The sequence below is a fragment of the Oncorhynchus mykiss genome, chromosome 24, assembly GCF_057628025.1.
Source record: "Oncorhynchus mykiss isolate SJ-2025 chromosome 24, ASM5762802v1, whole genome shotgun sequence".
NCBI lineage: Eukaryota > Metazoa > Chordata > Actinopteri > Salmoniformes > Salmonidae > Oncorhynchus > Oncorhynchus mykiss.
The window spans coordinates 17,834,775-17,850,982 of NC_143045.1; the positions used below are offsets into that span (position 1 = coordinate 17,834,775).

Here is a 16,208-nt window from a genome sequence, read left to right on the forward strand (position 1 = left end):
TCCTTGTTAATGCGTTTGAGTCGATCAGTTGTGTTGCGACAAGGTAGGGGTGGTATACAGAAGGTAGCCTTATTTGGTAAAGACCAAGTCCATATTATGGCAAGAACAGCTCAAATAAGCAAAGAGAAACGACAGTCCATCATTACTTTAAGACATGAAGGTCAGTCAAGCGTCAGCTGGAAGAGTACATAAAAAAAGAGTATATCATTCCAGTCACCTGATGTAGACTGTCCTGGAGGCCAGGGAATTTAGAACAGGTACATCATCAAAGATTTTAGAATGCATGAAAAAAGTCTTCCATTTATCCCCAATCATAGAAAATACAGTAGATATATTCAGTCAAGCAAAAAAATAAAGAAATAAAGTCTACAAAGAAGAGGAACACACACACCAGTCTCCTTTTAAAGTGTGTATGTAAAAACAGTAACATAGTACCGAGGACAGGTGGTCCTCCCCTGGTCACACCATTCATTTGTTTGTGTTTTACTACCACCTGGTGGCTACATTGTAGACAAAGTAATAATAGTGTTTTAGCATAAGACGGAGGTGTATTCATTACGGAAACCGTTTATCGTTTAAGAACCAAACGGAAGCAAACAGAACAAAACGAGAGCTTCTATTGGACAAATTCAGCTAGGTCCCGCCCATTTGTTCCGTTTGCTTCCGTTTAAGAAATGTTTTGCAACCGATTCGGCGTAATGAACACGCTCCAGCGTGATCAATGGAAGATGGCGACGCGAGTCCTTCAGAGATTTGGCAATGGCCTGAGTCAGGCAAAAAACACGGCCCAGTCAACAGGACAGACCGTCGTTTTATCCAGGTGTGACTATTATTACTTTTTACGTTTAGGATTTAAAGCGTTTGGGTTCTGACTTTTGTTCCATTGACGATTTTGGAGAATAGAGGCTCCCACTGACTCGTTTATGCTGCAAGTGTGCAGGAGTGAACCTGAACAAATGACTGCTAGCAAGCTAGCATAAATAGCTAGCCAGTCAACTATTGGCCTGTCGTCTATTTGATAAGCTACTAATTAGTGCACCTTCTAATTTGAGCTATTCTAAAATGGTTACATTCTTGAAGTTAATGCACGGCATACCCAGTTACTAGTGTACGTGTCTGTCTAACAGTGAATTATTATCACACATGCTCAAGGTCATTATTATAAAGGTAGTGCTACTGTTGTGGATATACACTACATGACCAAAAGTATGTGGACACCTGCTCATCGAAGATCTCATTCCAAAATCATGGGCATTAATATGGAGTTGGTCCCCCCCTTTGCAGCTATAACAGCCTCCACTCTTCTGGGAAGGCTTTCCACTAGATGTTGGAACGTTGCTGCTGGGACTTGCTTCAATTCAGCCACAAGATAATTAATGAGGGCTGGGACTGATGTTGGCCGTTTAGGCCTGGCTTGCAGTCGGCGTTCCAATTCATCCCATAGGGGTACGATGGGGTTGATATCAGGGCTCTGTGCAGTTCTTCCACACCGATCTTGACAAACGGTTTCTGTATGGACCTCGCTTTATGCACAGGGGCATTGTCATGCTGAAACAGGAAAGGACCTTCCTCAAACTGTTGCCACAAAGTTGGAAGCACAGAATCGTCTAGAATGTCAGTGTATGCTGTAGCGTTAAGATTTCCCTTCACTGGAACTAATTGGCCTAGCCTGAACCATGAAAAACAGCCCCAGACCATTATTTATCCTCCACCAAACTTTACAGTTCACACTATGCATTGGGGCAGACAGTGTTCTCCTGGCATCTGCCAAACCCAGATTTGCCCGTTGGACTACCAGATGATGAAGCGTGATTCATCACTCGAGAGAACGCGTTTCCACTGCTACAGAGTCCAGTGGCGGCAAAAACTTTACACGCTTGGCATTGTGCATGGTGATCTTAGGCTTGTGTGTGGCTGCTCGGCCATGGAAACCCATTTCATGAATCACCCAAAGGAACAGTTCTTGTGCTGAAGTTGCTTCCAGATGCAATTTGCAACTGAGCGCAGATGATTTTTACATGCTACACGCTTCAGCACTCAGCAGTCCCGTTCTGTGAGCTTGTGTGCCGGCGTTGCTCATAGAAGTTTCCACTTCACAATAACAGCACTTAAAGTTGACCGTGGTAGGTCTAGCAGGACATAAATTTGACAAACTCACTTGTTGGAAAGGTGGCATCCTATGACGGTACCTGGTTGAAAGTCACTGAGCTCTTCAGTAAGGCCATTTTACTGCCAATGTTTGTGTATGGAGATTGCATGGCTTTGTGCTAGATGTTATACACCTGTCAGCAACTGGTGTGGCTGAAATAGCCGAATCCACTAATTTGAAGGGTTATCCACATTTGTGTGTGTATATATAGTGTAGCTTACTGTATTTTGCATGACATTAATTGACTATGTTACTACATCAGCATTTCTTTACCTTATGTCAACTAGTCAATGATGCATCATTTTTATTTTAAGAATTTTTAGTTCATAAGCACCATGATTGCGCGTGTGTACTGTATGTGCAGCAGTGGTAGTCTGTGGCAAGCTGTAACTGTCAATGCTTGTTGTTTACTTTGGAAACAGCCAGAGACATGCAAGAAATAGTACTGCATGTAGGAAACTACTGTCCATTTTCTCAAACATTGTGTGTAGGCAGCTTGGGTATCAACATCATACAGTGCATGTGTTACTATTATTATTCTTAGATAGACCTTGCTGTCATTCACCCGTGGAGAAATGTGGAATACATGCATGGGCAGATCTGACTTCAACTCACTACTCAGCAGTGCAATCCTTTGCTGCAGGAATAGATGAGTCAGTAACTTCATAAGATGTCTCCGTTCACATGTGTATTAACACTACCATCTGTATTTTTTTCTCCAGGGGGTTGTCAGCGTCAAACCATAGGAGTCGTGAAGACAGCTGGTTCAAGTCGCTATTTGTGCGTAAAGTTGATCCCAGAAAGGATGCCCACTCCCACTTGCTTACCAAGAATGAGGAAAGCAACCTCTACAAAATCCAGTGTAAGTTGTGCTTTACTGTAACTTGTTCACTTTAATTACTTTTTTATATTTCAGAGTTTTGAGTGCAGTGTAATAACCATAAGCATAATGTAGAAATGTGTAATTACAATACTTGTTTCACTGTACTTCCAGACCTTGACTGTAATGTAAAGTGTGACCAATTTAACCCCTTCCAACACAGAGGGCACTATGTCTAATAGAGCTTGTTCTGTTACAGTCCATAACGTGAAACCAGAGTGCCTAGATGCCTACAACCAGCTTTGGTAAGTAAAATGGACCTTGTTCAGTCTAGGCCTTTATACCTGAAGCCGCTCAAGTAGTAGCCATACTGAGGGTAGTACTGTCGCAAATGGTTGTTTAATTTGGTTGTTGAGTATGTGTGAAATATAAGGTAAACGGTAGTAGTAGCTGGGATATTATGACTGCACAGCTGGTGTCACTAGTGGGTTGTGCACCCTTACAGAAAAAACACATGCTTTCATGTGTGGAAAATCACATGACGTGAAAACGTGTCTTTGGAACACATGTTGCCACATGGTATGAAATTAACGTCACATAAGATCACGTGAAATTCATGTGGTTTTTCCGTAAGGGCAGGGTTTAGCCGAAATGTTTTCAGTTTTATTCCTGTGATGCAATTGACTCACTGGCATGGCAACAGTGTGTAGAATAATTTATCTATGCTTATACTTAAGATGACTAAATAATAATATCCTTTTACTTATCGTATAATCTGCACAACTGGTTTAGACACAGAAGACACCACCAAAATGCATATTTGAAACATTTGGGGTGGGGATTGTTATAGAGCATTCTATTTAGCTGTTGAAGTCCTAAGAGAAACCTGACAAGAAAGCTGCAGTGGTGTCTGTGCTAACATCAAATTATTGCATCCAGGCATCAATAATAACAGTTAATCTGTTATAGTCATAAGTCACATTTTTATATTATATATCAAACAATTATTATAAGGGGAACCTAGTCAGTTGCACAACTGAAGGCATTCAACCAAAATCTGTCTTCAGCATTTAACCCAACCCCTCCGAATCAGAGGTGCGGGGGGCTGCCTTAATCGACTTGCATGTCATCAGCACCCGGGGGGTAGTGGTTGTTAACTGGTCAAAGGCCGAACGGCAGATTTTTCCCAGCTTGCTGGCTTAGGGATACGAACCACCGACCTTTCGGTTACTGGCCCAACGCTCTTAACCGCTAGGCTCCCTGGTAGAATGTGTTTGTTATTGTTTTCCCTTGACAGTGAGGAGACCCTGCCATCTATCCATAATGATAAGTACTATCCATGTGAGCTGGTGGGTACCTGGAACACCTGGTATGGAGAGCAGGACCAGGCTGGTAAGAATGCTGGCAGCAGAGTACACACTCCTCCACTTTCTAGTCTAGTTGAACTGCACATTCTCTGGAATTGGCACACCTGTAGGGATATGCAACCTTAGTTCAGGAGAAATGGCCTTCATTGAACCAGTCTCGCACATTTTCGTAGTGATATGATGATTCAATTAAGTCGGCGTTACACCCACCTGGCAATAATAACAAAGCCTGCAAATAGTGCTGAGCGATTAACCGAAATGTTGGTTATTTTTAGTTTTTTAAACAACTAATCACAGGAGGTTGGTGGCACCTTAATTGGGGAGAACGGGCTCGTGTTAATGACTGGAGCAGAGTATGTGGAATGGTATCAAACACATGATGTACAGGTGTTTAATGCCATTCCATTTGCTCCTTTCCAGCCATTATTATGAGCAATTCTCCCCTCAGCAGCCCCCTGTGCAACTAATTGACGAATGTTGGTTCAATTATTTGAATACCATTTCATTAGCTTTTTTGTGTGAGCTCAATGCGCACATTGCACAGGTTCTCTAGAGTTAAATCAAATCCAGCCTGAACTGTGCGACGTAGTAGGGAGTTGTAGTTTCCAACAGGCCAATATTCTACATAGTTTAGCACATAAAACGTGGTAATTACCTACAATGACCATAATCCATTGTGCATATACTTGGCCGGTCTGTGTTTCTTTTACACCTGCTACAGATGAGAAGAATGTGCAATCGTGAGTTGATATAGAGAGCAGTTGTTACCTCAAAATACATGATATAAGTGATTAATAGTTGGTATTCAGCAGTCATAAAAGTATGCCTTATTTACTTTGAAGAACTACAAAATAATGATTTTGTCAGAAAGCATAGACAGCTGCTCTATAGAGATGAGATGTTGACTTGGAATTAAATAATAAAGTAATCAAATAAAACAAATGTAAAATACACAACAACTGAAATCATGTATTCAAGTAAAGTAATGGGCAGTGACTACCTGCTTATCAATTAATGGTTATTAAGTAATAAGAAGTAATGGGCAGTCACAACCATCATGGGACTTGTATTAATTGTTTTATTCTGTGTTACAGCAATCAACCTTTATAATTGAAAACTGTGATTATAGTTTTTATAGTCGAACCGAAACCAAAGCGACCTCAAAAAGCACTAATTGCTCAGCACCTGCAGACCTTTCCAGGACCAGTGTTGCCTAACCCCAGCCTACCCATATCATGTCTACACATGTCCGTAGTTACCTGGCTGTTGGTTTTGCATTGCTGAAATAATGCCCTTACACTTATCAGAAGGATTATGGATATGTCTCTGAATATGCTTATTATTGCTTTGCAAAGTAATTGCTGTTGTGTGTTTTTCCAGTCCATATGTGGCGGTATAGAGGAGGATACCCAGCTCTGACTGAGGTCATGAGCAAACTTAGGCAGAACAAGGTAACAAACTGTTGCATGACTGTCAATTCCTCCCCGGCAGCATCTAGAAGCCTTCACTTTGAACATAGTATTCTAGAATATAGCTTCATATGCTAGTATTGTCTGATGTTGCCTGTCACATTAAGTCATATACTGGGTGGCCAACCTTCCTTCTGAAGAGCTACTGGGTGTGCTGGCTTTTGCTCCAGCCCTACTATAACCCCTGGCTTATAATCTACAGCTAAAGAACCCCTCTTTAGATAGACAGTGCGGTATCATATGTGCTTATTGATATGAGGTTGACACCCAGATTGACGTTCATCCACAGGAGTTCATGAAGTACCGGGAGGAGAGAGGAAAGATGCTGTTGTCTCGTAGGAACCAACTGCTCCTGGAGTTCAGCTTCTGGAACGAGCCCATCCCCAGGAAGGGACCCAACATCTACGAGCTCAGGTCCTACCAGCTCAGAGTGAGTACTTAGTGACTGAACCTCATTAACCATAGTACTACTAGGGGTTTAGTTTAGGATGGTGCTATATTTCTGAACAAATATGAATCACCATGAGATAATGCAAAAGGTGGGCAATTGTTGACACAAACTTTGGAGAGTTTGTGTATGCTCTATGGAAACATTATGCTCATAAATGTAGGCCTATATTGCAATCCAGGTGAAAGGGACTTTATGATTAATTTTGAATCGTGGAGGAAATTGTGTCACACACTTTGATATTCCTGTAAAATACAAAACCTTTTTTCTTATGTTTCCTTTTTCCAGCCTGGTACCATGATTGAGTGGGGTAATTACTGGTAAGGTAATCTGATGACATTTGAACTACTCATCATCTTTACTTTCAGCATATAGTTTTTTTCTGGTTAACACTTTCTTCCCCACTTTCTCCTTAATTAAAGCTATTCCAGAGAGACACTATTTTGATACTCTGTTAGATCCTAGAGTGCTCAGGACTTAAAGGGAGATTATACTATTGTCCTTGCTATTTTCAGATTGAATTTAGTTGTTTACGTTCAACAGGAGCCTATGAGCCTGGATGACTCCATTCTCTCAGGTTTATGTTGAAAACATTTGTTTGTTTATGACAAATATTCAATATTTCAATGTTAATTAATTGTCCTGAATTATTCAAACTTGTCTGCCAAAATAAGTTTAATTTGTGATTGTGTGTACTCCCTCTGATTTATTTGATTCAGTAATTGATCAGAGTTATCAATTCTAATTGGGGAAAATGTAATTTAAAAAAAAGTCATGCCACATTGTTAAAACAACATGAATTAAGTCAGTATGATTTGGCTAATTAAAATTACTGTACATGATTGGTATTGATATGATTGTATATACGATGACTAATGGGACTGCTTCAGAGCCAATAGTGAAATGTCTCCAACCCCACACCATACAGTTTGCAGTCTCAATGCATGAGTACGTCCAATCCAACTGTCTGCATAGTTAACTGGTTCTGCTAAACTGGAATGTTAGTTTTCAAGCAAGTTCAATCAAACTGTATGAGTAGTCAAATGAGTGTCCAAACAGAGACACCACATGCACAGTAGCCCATTATAATTGTATATGGCTGCTGTGCTCGCCTCTTTGACAGGTCATCATGACAAATAAGAATATGTTCTTAATTGAATACTTGTATAAAGTAAGGTTAAATAGATATACAAATTATAATCTGCATGGGGTGGCATTGAGCAAATGTGAAGATGAAGCATTGGTTGTGGGGAAGTGTTGTGACTGATGCTGTGATTGGCATGTTTTCCCAAGGGCCAGAGCTATTGGCTACCGCCAGCACAATAGTGAGGCTGTCGGAGGGTTCTTCTCCCAGATCGGAAACCTCTACATGGTGCACCACCTCTGGGGTGAGGCCAGGCAGACCAGCTGTATCGCTCCTCTCTCCTTTCCCCTCGTTCATTCACACAGATCTAACATTCTTGTAGCCTCTCAGCCTAAAAGCCTAGTACATCTTATATACAAAGGTGTTATTCTTTTTCTAAAAGAAGTCTAACATTAATTTTATAATACAGTGTTTCATTGTTGATTTCAGCTTACAAAGACCTTGAGGCCAGAGAAGCCACAAGGAACGCAGCTTGGCAACATGAGGGTTGGGATGAGGTTGTGTATTATACAGGTCAGCAAAATCAGTTATGAAGTGTACTTTCACATAGTGTGCACACTTTTTAAATGAAAAATATGAACTCTCATCTGATCATGTATCTCTGTTTCAGTTCCTCTCATTCAGCACATGGACTCCAGAATCATGATCCCAATGAAGGCTTCCCCGCTGCAGTAACCTATGAGAGAACACAGAAGGCCGAATGCCAAACCTCACCTGTTTTTAAATGTAACAAAGTAAAAAATCTCACTGCCGTGGTCTCAAACTCTAGTTAATGTTGCCAACCAACCCCCCTCTGATTTGCTTTGTATTTTACTTTACTCATTTCTGACTTTGTACCCGCAAGCAATATTTGGTACTCAAAAAACATCACTGAGACACAGGAGGTTAAAATATCGTATCCCATCTGGAAACTGTTGCCTAAAATACTCTTTCTATAATTGGAAGAACTCTAAGGGACTGGCACAGGGCTCAACACTGCAAAATCAGCGTATTGAAACCTCCTGATAGTGGTTGGCTGGAGAACTGATGTCCAACATACTGGGTCATATTAACACTGGTCACTTGGCCACAGCTGATCTAGTATGTATATATATTTTAGAACCAACCAAAGTGCTGCTTTGGAAAGAAGGCTAGCCTAGCAGTGTGTTCTGTTTGCAGTGAATAAGATTTGGGCAACTGGGGCTCGACTTGACAAAAAAAATCACTATAGATGCACAATGTGTGATTTAGCGGTTATTTTGTTTATTTAATGTAAATATATGAATCACATTGTTGCATTGCAAAATTACACTTTTGGATGAAATCTGATCTAAGAAATGCTGTTACTGATTAAAACAGAGTGCTAGAAAGACAGTCCAAATGGCAAGTGCATTGTTACTGTATTTTGTCAGAGAATATCTACTTAATGGTCAATTATGTAACTTTGAAGTGAAGGCACTGAGCGGGATTATTTCTTCTTGGGATAATTTGTGTATTGTACTGTTAGACATTTACTGCACTGCTGGAGCTAGAAACAAGCATTTCGCTGCACCTACTTTAACATCTGCTAATCTGTGTACGTGAAAAATAAACTTGGATTTATTTGAGAACTGGTATGATGAATACAGAGCTAAAGCCCATTGCCTATTTTAACCCTAAATGTCTTGTGAATTTTTTTCAAGCGCATGTATTGATTGCAATCGTGGGCATTCTCTCCCTATTTCTTTCCCATCTGCAATAAGCTTGATGTGTTATTGTACTGGTTTAGTGCACATGGCTTGTTTTAGCCTTGTGGAGAAGATATTGCCCAGTTTGATCAGATTTAACATGTTTTTGGTTCGGCATAATGAATAATCTGTTCTGTGTTAAACCACAAGTCTAATATCATGGAAGATTTGTGCCCAGGTACAACTACCAATGTACTGAAATGAAAGTTTAATTGTGGAGTCATGCTGCTACTCGTTATGATTTTAAGATGTTTAAGGGTTGATAGTAACATGCCTCACACTAGTTTTTATTCCCTGATTTACAGGGTATTTATGAAAGGTGGCAAGAATTGTCAGCACAAAGTTATTCAAAGAGAAACTGGTAACTGGAAACTGCTTCCCTTTGTTGCCAGACTGTGCGCTAGCCAGTACAATATGGATGTGTTTGTCATTGTTTAGTGGATGGTACCATGAGTCTGACAAAGAAAACAAGCAATTAAATGACCACGCACACTCAGAACTGCATTTTACACTTTTACTATTATTAGTGTCAATAGCAAAATTAAAACATCTATAAATGCACATTTGATGGCACATATTGTACAATGCAGTAGTTATATTTTCCTGACCACTAAAGCATTGAAATGAGGACAAAACCACAAAAGTGCAGTTTAAAACATCCAGGATTGGGGTCAATTCAATTATTCCGGAATTAAACAAATGCTGAATTGAAATGGAATTGACTCCAATCCCTCCAAAAAGAATAACATTTGGTTAACCTGAATTATATTCTCTAGTAGAAAATGTAAGGGTCAAACCCAAGAAGACACTATTGTTGTAGAAACATTTTAATTAAAACATTTTTTTATTTTTTATTATTGACTGGAAGAAAAAAAGTGTGCATTGGATAAAACCATAAAAGGCACACCATTAGGTGAAAATAAAACACTGATGTTAGCATTAGTAACACTAGTTGTAAGAGGTTTCAGGTTTGTAGGGTATTTCTTTGTTAAATCTTCTCCAGTTCTTTTAGCAGCTCTCCAAAACTTGTGACGTACCACAAACTTTTCTCCTTTACTTGCTGCCTGACCACATTTCCACCAAATCCAATGAATGCATTCTGAAAAACAAAACAGTGTGCTGAGGAAAATTGCTTAAAAGGCAACCAGTGTCCATTATTCCAGTGTTACTTTACATTATAGCTGCCTTTAACACCTGACAATCTGGTACTGGGGTGTATTCATTAGACGCAGACCATAGCAAAACGTTTTGCAATGCAAACTTGAGTTTCTATTGGACAAATTCAGGTAGGTTCCTCCCCGGTTCATTCTGTTTGCTTCTGTTTGGTTCCTAGTGAATACACCCCTGTAATTGTGTCTTTGAAAAAGGCAATAATTAACTCCTCCACAGGCACTGCTCTGCTTTGCTGTTAACACTGCTCCCCCTAAAATGTGTTGTATGTGTGTTTCTGTGGTGTCTAGGAGTGTTGGGAGCAGAGACAAATATACACATTTCCTTCTCAAGATAGATAATGAAGTATTCTATGACAGAAAGCCGGAGATTACATAAATAGCAGCTTTAAATACTAGCTTGTCACCTGTCTTTAAGTGTATTGACAAAACACTTACTGCAGGGGGACAGGCCTCCAGGTCTGTGGCTCCATCGCCAATCATCACCACGTTCTTGAAGCCGTGCTTCTCCTTGAGCATGCTGATCACCTTCCCCTTCCCATTACTCTCAGATGTGGGCTGGGTCTCGTCAAAGCCAGCATACTCACCTAGGAGGAAAATATTATGGTTTGAATTAGTAAAGAATTCCTCCCTGTAGAGGCCAATCTACTGCTTGCTTGGATGAAACCAGCCCTTTGAAGTTCAGTTCAAGTTTTATTAAGTACAGTAAAATGCTTCACTTGCAAGCGCTACCCAACAGTGCAGTAATCAATATCAAAATAGTATAACTAATGCAAATAAAAAATATACAGACCCGCTAAAATTTTGGGCACCTACTCATTCAAGGGTTTTTCTTTATTTTGCAAAATTTCTACATTGTAGAATAGTGAAGACACTGAAATAACACAACACATAACCTAAAAAGTGTTAAACATGAAAATATATTTTATAATTTTAGATTATTCAAAGTAGCTACCCTTTGCCTTGATGACAGTTTTGCACACTCTTGGCATTCTCTCAACCAGTTTCATGAGGTAGCCGCTTGGAATGAATTTCAATTAACAGGTGTGCCTTGCTAAAAGTTAATTTGTGGAATTTATTTCCTTCTTAATAGATTTGAGCCAATCAGTTGTGTTGTGACAATGTAGGGGTGGTATACAGAAGGTAGCCCTATTTGGTAAAAGACCAAGTCCATTTTATGGCAAGAACAGCTCAAATAAGCAAAGAGAAACAACAGTCCATAATTACTTTAGGACATGAAGGTCAGTCAATATGGAAAATGTCAAGAACTTTGAAAGTTTCTACAAGTACAGTCGCAAAAATCATCAAGCACTATGATGAAACTGGCTCTCACGAGGACTGCCACAGGAAAGGAAGACCCAGAGTTACCTCTGCTGCAGAGAATAAGTTCATTAGAGATACCTGCCTCAGAAATTGCAGTCCAAATAAATGCTTCAGAGTTCAAGTAATAGACACATCTCAACATCAACTGTTCAGAGGAGACTGTGTGAATCAGGCCTTCATGGTCAAATTGCCAAGAACCCACTACTAAAGGACACCAATAAAAAGAAGAGACTTGCTTGGGCCAAAAACCACAAGCAATGGACATTAGACTGGTGTAAATCTGTCCTTTGGTCTGATGAGTCCAAATTTGAGATTTATGGTTCCAACAGCGTGTCTTTGTGAGACGCAGAGTAGGTGAACGGATGATCTCTGTATGTGTGGTTCCCACTGTGAAGCATGGAGGAGGTGTGACGGTGTGTGGGTGCTTTGCTGGTTTCACTGACTGTGATTTATTTCGAATTCAAGGCACACTTAACCAGCATGGCTACCCAGCATTCTGCAGCGATTCACCATCCCATCTGATTTGCGCTTAGAATAATTATCATTTGTTTTTCAACAGCACAATGACACAACACACCTCCAGGCTGTGTAAGGGCTATTTGACCAATAAGGAGAGTGATGGAGTGCTGTATCAGATGACCTGGCCTCCACAATCACCCGACCTCAACCCAATTGAGATGGTTTGGGATTAGTTGGACCGCAGAGTGAAGGAAAAGCAGCCAACAAGTACTCAGCATATGTGGGAACTCCTTTAAGATGGTTGGAAAAGCATTCCAGGTGAAGCTGGTTGAGAGAATGCCAAGAGTGTGCAAAGCTGTCATCAAGGCAAAGGGTGGCTACTTTGTAGAACCTCAAATATATTTGGATTTGTTTCGCACTTTTTTGGTTACTACATAATTCCATATGTGTTATTTCATAGTTTTGATGTCTTCACTATTATTCTACAATGTAGAAAATATAAAATAAAGAAAAACCCTTGAATGAGTAGGTGTGTCCAAACCTTTGACTGGTACTGTATATAATAAAGAAAACAATAATTATATATGCAGGGTCAGTGCCAATACCAAATGTACAGCGATACTGGAGTGAGAAGATGGCCACCTGTTTTTGCTTCAAGTCGTCAAACCAAAATAACCCATAATATTCAAACATTAATGATCATACAGTAATCAACTACAGTTCATCCCTGCAACAGTGTGAGGTGATTCTGATGCTGCTCTGATCTGCTCTTACCATTGAAGTAGAACTTGAGGCGGTTGGCATACACGTGATGGAGGGGAATGCTGAGTTGAGTGGCAACATGCTCCACGATACAGCGGAAACCGCCAGTGACCAGGAACACCTTCACGTTGCGCTGGTGCAGAGTATCAACAAGCTCCCTGGACAATGGATGGAATTGTGTCCATTTATTCTACAACATGCAGAAATTAGTACATGTTTCATAGGCAATTGTGCAACTTGAGGTTAGACAACCAGCTTGAAGAGACTACTGGAAGTTCAACCATTTTATGTGCGAATGACAATAAAATTACAATAGCCTCTGCTAATAATTAAATAGTGTTGAGTGGAAAAAAAATTGAGCAATTGAAATCAGCAACCACTTACTTAATACCTGTCGTCAACTGGGGAGGGTGGTCAGTTATCAGTTTGTTCACTTGTTCCCTCGAGCATCGGATGATTGACAGGCGCTCTGTCAGAGCGGTTTTAAAAGTCACTGACCCCCCCATGGCCTTGCGAGTCCTGAAATGAGAGAAACTCAATGTACTCAACAAATATGTTGAGAATGAAACATTTAGAACATAACATGTAGAAAATTATGGCACAGAGAAATGTACAGGGGAATGTAGATGGGCCTAGATAAACGAGAGAAGAAAGCACATGCTTTTCATCTTAAAATCATTAAGAATTGCTACACAGCATACATTTCTGTGACAGCATCTCCAACCCCGCAGAATTTGGCTAGCTCATCAATGCCTTCTTCTCTGATAATAGTGCTGTCAACATCAAAGCACACAGCGTCTGCTCTCCGGAAGATTTCCTTTGTCTGTGATAAAGTTGTCATTATGCTGAAACAAAAGCATGCAGGAGAGACAAAAACATAATTGATTGTTTAACTGACAGTGGTAATTTCTATTTGAACAAGACAGTACATTGAAAGTGCATCAGATAACAAGTAATTCAATTTGTCAATAGTAGACAGTTACAGAGGTCATGAGAAGGGAAAGCAAAGCCTTAACTACTTGAGCATGCATGAAGCATGCATAAGAGCATCAGCTGTTCCGGACGACTGTGTAATCACGCTCTCCATAGCCGATGTGAGTAAGACCTTTAAACAGGTCAACATTCACAAGGCCACAGGGCCAGACGGATTACCAGGACGTGTACTCAGAGAATGCGCTGACCAACCTGTCCCTGACCGAGTCTGTAATACCAACATGTTTCAAGCAGACCACCATAGTCCCTGTGCCCAAGAACACCAAGGCAACCTGCCTAAATGACTACCCTCACGTCTGTAGCCATGAAGTGCTTTGAAAGGCTGGTCATGGCTCACATCAACACCATTATCCCAGAAACCCTAGACCCACTCCAATTTGCATACCACTCCAACAGAACCACAGATGATGCCATTTCTACTGCACTCCACACTGCCCCTTTCCCACCTGGACAAAAGGAACACCTACGTGAGAATGCTATTCATTGACTACAGCTCAGCATTCAACCCCATAGTGCCCTCAAAGCTCATCACTAAGCTAAGGACCCTGGGACTAAACACCTCCCTCTGCAACTGGATCCTGGACTTCCTGACGGGCCGCCCCCCAGGTGGTAAGGGTAGGTAACAACACATCTGCCACGCTGATCCTCAACACGGAGGCCCCTCAGGGGTGCGTGCTCAGTCCCCTCTTGTACTCCCTGTTGACCCATGACTGCATGGCAAAGCACGATTCCAACACCATCATTTAAGTTTGCAGATGACACAACACCGTCAACGATGAGACAGCCTGTAGGGAGGAGGTCAGAGACCTGGCGGTGTGGTGCCAGGATAACAACCTCTCACTCAACGTGACCAAGACAAAGGAGATGATTGTGGACTACAGGAAAAGGAGGACCGAGCATGCCCCCATTCTCATCGATGGGGCTGTAGTGGAGCAGGTTTAGAGGTTCAAGTTCCTTGGTGTCCACATCACCAACGAACTATCATGGTCCAAACAGACCAAGACCGTTGTGAAGAGGGCACGACGATGCCTATTCCCCCTCAGGAGACTGAAAAGATTTGGCATGGGTCCTCAGAGCCTCAAAAAGTTCTACAGCTGCACCATCAAGAGCATGGTTGCATCACCGCTTGGTATGGCAATTGCTCGGCCTCCGACCGCAAGGCACTACAAAGAGTAGTGTGTACGGCCCAGTGCATCACTGGGGCCAAGCTTCCTGCCATCCAAGACCTCTATACCAGGCGGTGTCAGAGGAAGGCTCTAAAAATTGTCAAAGACTCCAGCCAACCTAGCCATAGACTGTTCTCTCTGTTACCGCATGGCAAGCTGTACCAGAGCACCAAGTCTAGGTCCAAAAGGCTTCTTAACAGCTTCTACCCCCAAGCCATAAGATTCCTAAACAGCTAATCAAATTGCTACCCGGACTGTTTGCATTGTCCCCCCCAGCCCCCTCTTTTTTTTTTTTACCCTGCTGCTACTCTCGGTGCTATATGCATACTAATATGCATGCAATAACAATGGTTGATACTGCAAATATATATTATTGAATGCCTAAATCAATTACACTTTCTTTGATATTTAGCTAACATTTCAACCTGGACTTAGTAAACATAAATCTGTCTCCCCCTATGTTGTTTTGTATGGTATGTATTCATTTGTGGATGTCCATCATCTATTTCGTATATGTTACGAATTACAATTCGTATTGTAAAAATACAATTCGTATTTTTATTTTATTTTTTACCTTTATTTAAGGCAAGTCAGTTAAGAATAAATTCTTATTTTCAATGAAGGCCTAGGAACAGGGGCAGAACGACATATTTGTACCTTGTCAGCTCGGGGAATTGAACTGGCAGTGGCGCTGGCAGTAGAAACAAAGAGCACAACAGCACCCTGCCCTTGGAGAAAACCATCCCGCAATTGAATTGTTGTGTAACACTCTCCCCGAGAAAAATGAATTGCATGCGCGCAAAAGGTAATGAATGCCATTGCCGGATTGCGTTTTCACTGCAATACATTTGTGCACGGTTGGCATCACAGAGCAAAACAATAGAGTTCATTTGAAATCATGCAATGCGTTACATAATGTATCAATTTAAGGACAATTTATGAATCTGCATTACCTGTACAAAGTGTCCTTGATGGTGTTAAATGGTACTCTTCATGTATTTTTTGGCATGTGCTGGACCTGCAAGCTAAGTCTAATTTATTCAATAAGAAAACAATTTTGTGTGAAATGTTCTTGGTTGATATAGCACTGTCCCCGGTTTCAGCATTGTCCGACTTCCCAGATGCATTCAATAGGTTCACTGGTGAGGAAGAGAAAGCTGCGCGAATCAAATGAAACCCGGTACGTGAGACCGCCCACTACTGTTTCCTTTTACGTAACGTTAGTTTACCCAC

General features: G+C 41.0%; 2 protein-coding genes across 2 annotated transcripts; one reads left to right on the plus strand and one right to left on the minus strand.

The window, feature by feature from the left end:
- Positions 1 to 501: 501 nt before the first annotated feature.
- Positions 502 to 9,029, plus strand: LOC110503883 (protein NipSnap homolog 2). The gene is made up of 10 exons (XM_021582498.3): positions 502 to 820; positions 2,872 to 3,011; positions 3,229 to 3,274; positions 4,267 to 4,361; positions 5,717 to 5,787; positions 6,095 to 6,235; positions 6,542 to 6,573; positions 7,547 to 7,641; positions 7,827 to 7,910; positions 8,008 to 9,029. The coding sequence occupies exons 1-10, from the start codon at positions 675 to 677 to the stop codon at positions 8,070 to 8,072; spliced, it is 915 nt and encodes a 304-aa protein (XP_021438173.2). The 5' UTR covers positions 502 to 674; the 3' UTR covers positions 8,073 to 9,029.
- A 574-nt stretch (positions 9,030 to 9,603) lies between these two features.
- On the minus strand, positions 9,604 to 16,172 carry LOC110503884 (phosphoserine phosphatase). Its single transcript, XM_021582499.3, has 6 exons — positions 15,929 to 16,172; positions 13,518 to 13,661; positions 13,201 to 13,335; positions 12,829 to 12,974; positions 10,711 to 10,859; positions 9,604 to 10,202 (listed from the first exon to the last, which is right to left on the minus strand). Exons 2-6 carry the CDS (start codon positions 13,655 to 13,657, stop codon positions 10,092 to 10,094), a joined length of 681 nt encoding a protein of 226 aa, XP_021438174.1. The 5' UTR covers positions 13,658 to 13,661; positions 15,929 to 16,172; the 3' UTR covers positions 9,604 to 10,091.
- Positions 16,173 to 16,208: the final 36 nt, after the last annotated feature.

Bases quoted from the DNA above. Each gene is read 5' to 3' on its own strand.
- LOC110503884 (XM_021582499.3), bottom strand. From the start codon at position 13,657: ATGACAACTTTATCACAGACAAAGGAAATCTTCCGGAGAGCAGACGCT. The intron at 12,975-13,200 runs GTAAGTGGTTGC...TCCATTGTCCAG, and splicing joins CAGTTGACGACAGGTATTAA to GGAGCTTGTTGATACTCTGC. The intron at 10,203-10,710 runs GTAAGTGTTTTG...TTTGTTTTTCAG, and splicing joins TGGAGGCCTGTCCCCCTGCA to AATGCATTCATTGGATTTGG.
- LOC110503883 (XM_021582498.3), top strand. From the start codon at position 675: ATGTTTTGCAACCGATTCGGCGTAATGAACACGCTCCAGCGTGATCAA. The intron at 821-2,871 runs GTGTGACTATTA...TTTTTTCTCCAG, and splicing joins CAGACCGTCGTTTTATCCAG to GGGGTTGTCAGCGTCAAACC. The intron at 6,236-6,541 runs GTGAGTACTTAG...TCCTTTTTCCAG, and splicing joins TCAGGTCCTACCAGCTCAGA to CCTGGTACCATGATTGAGTG.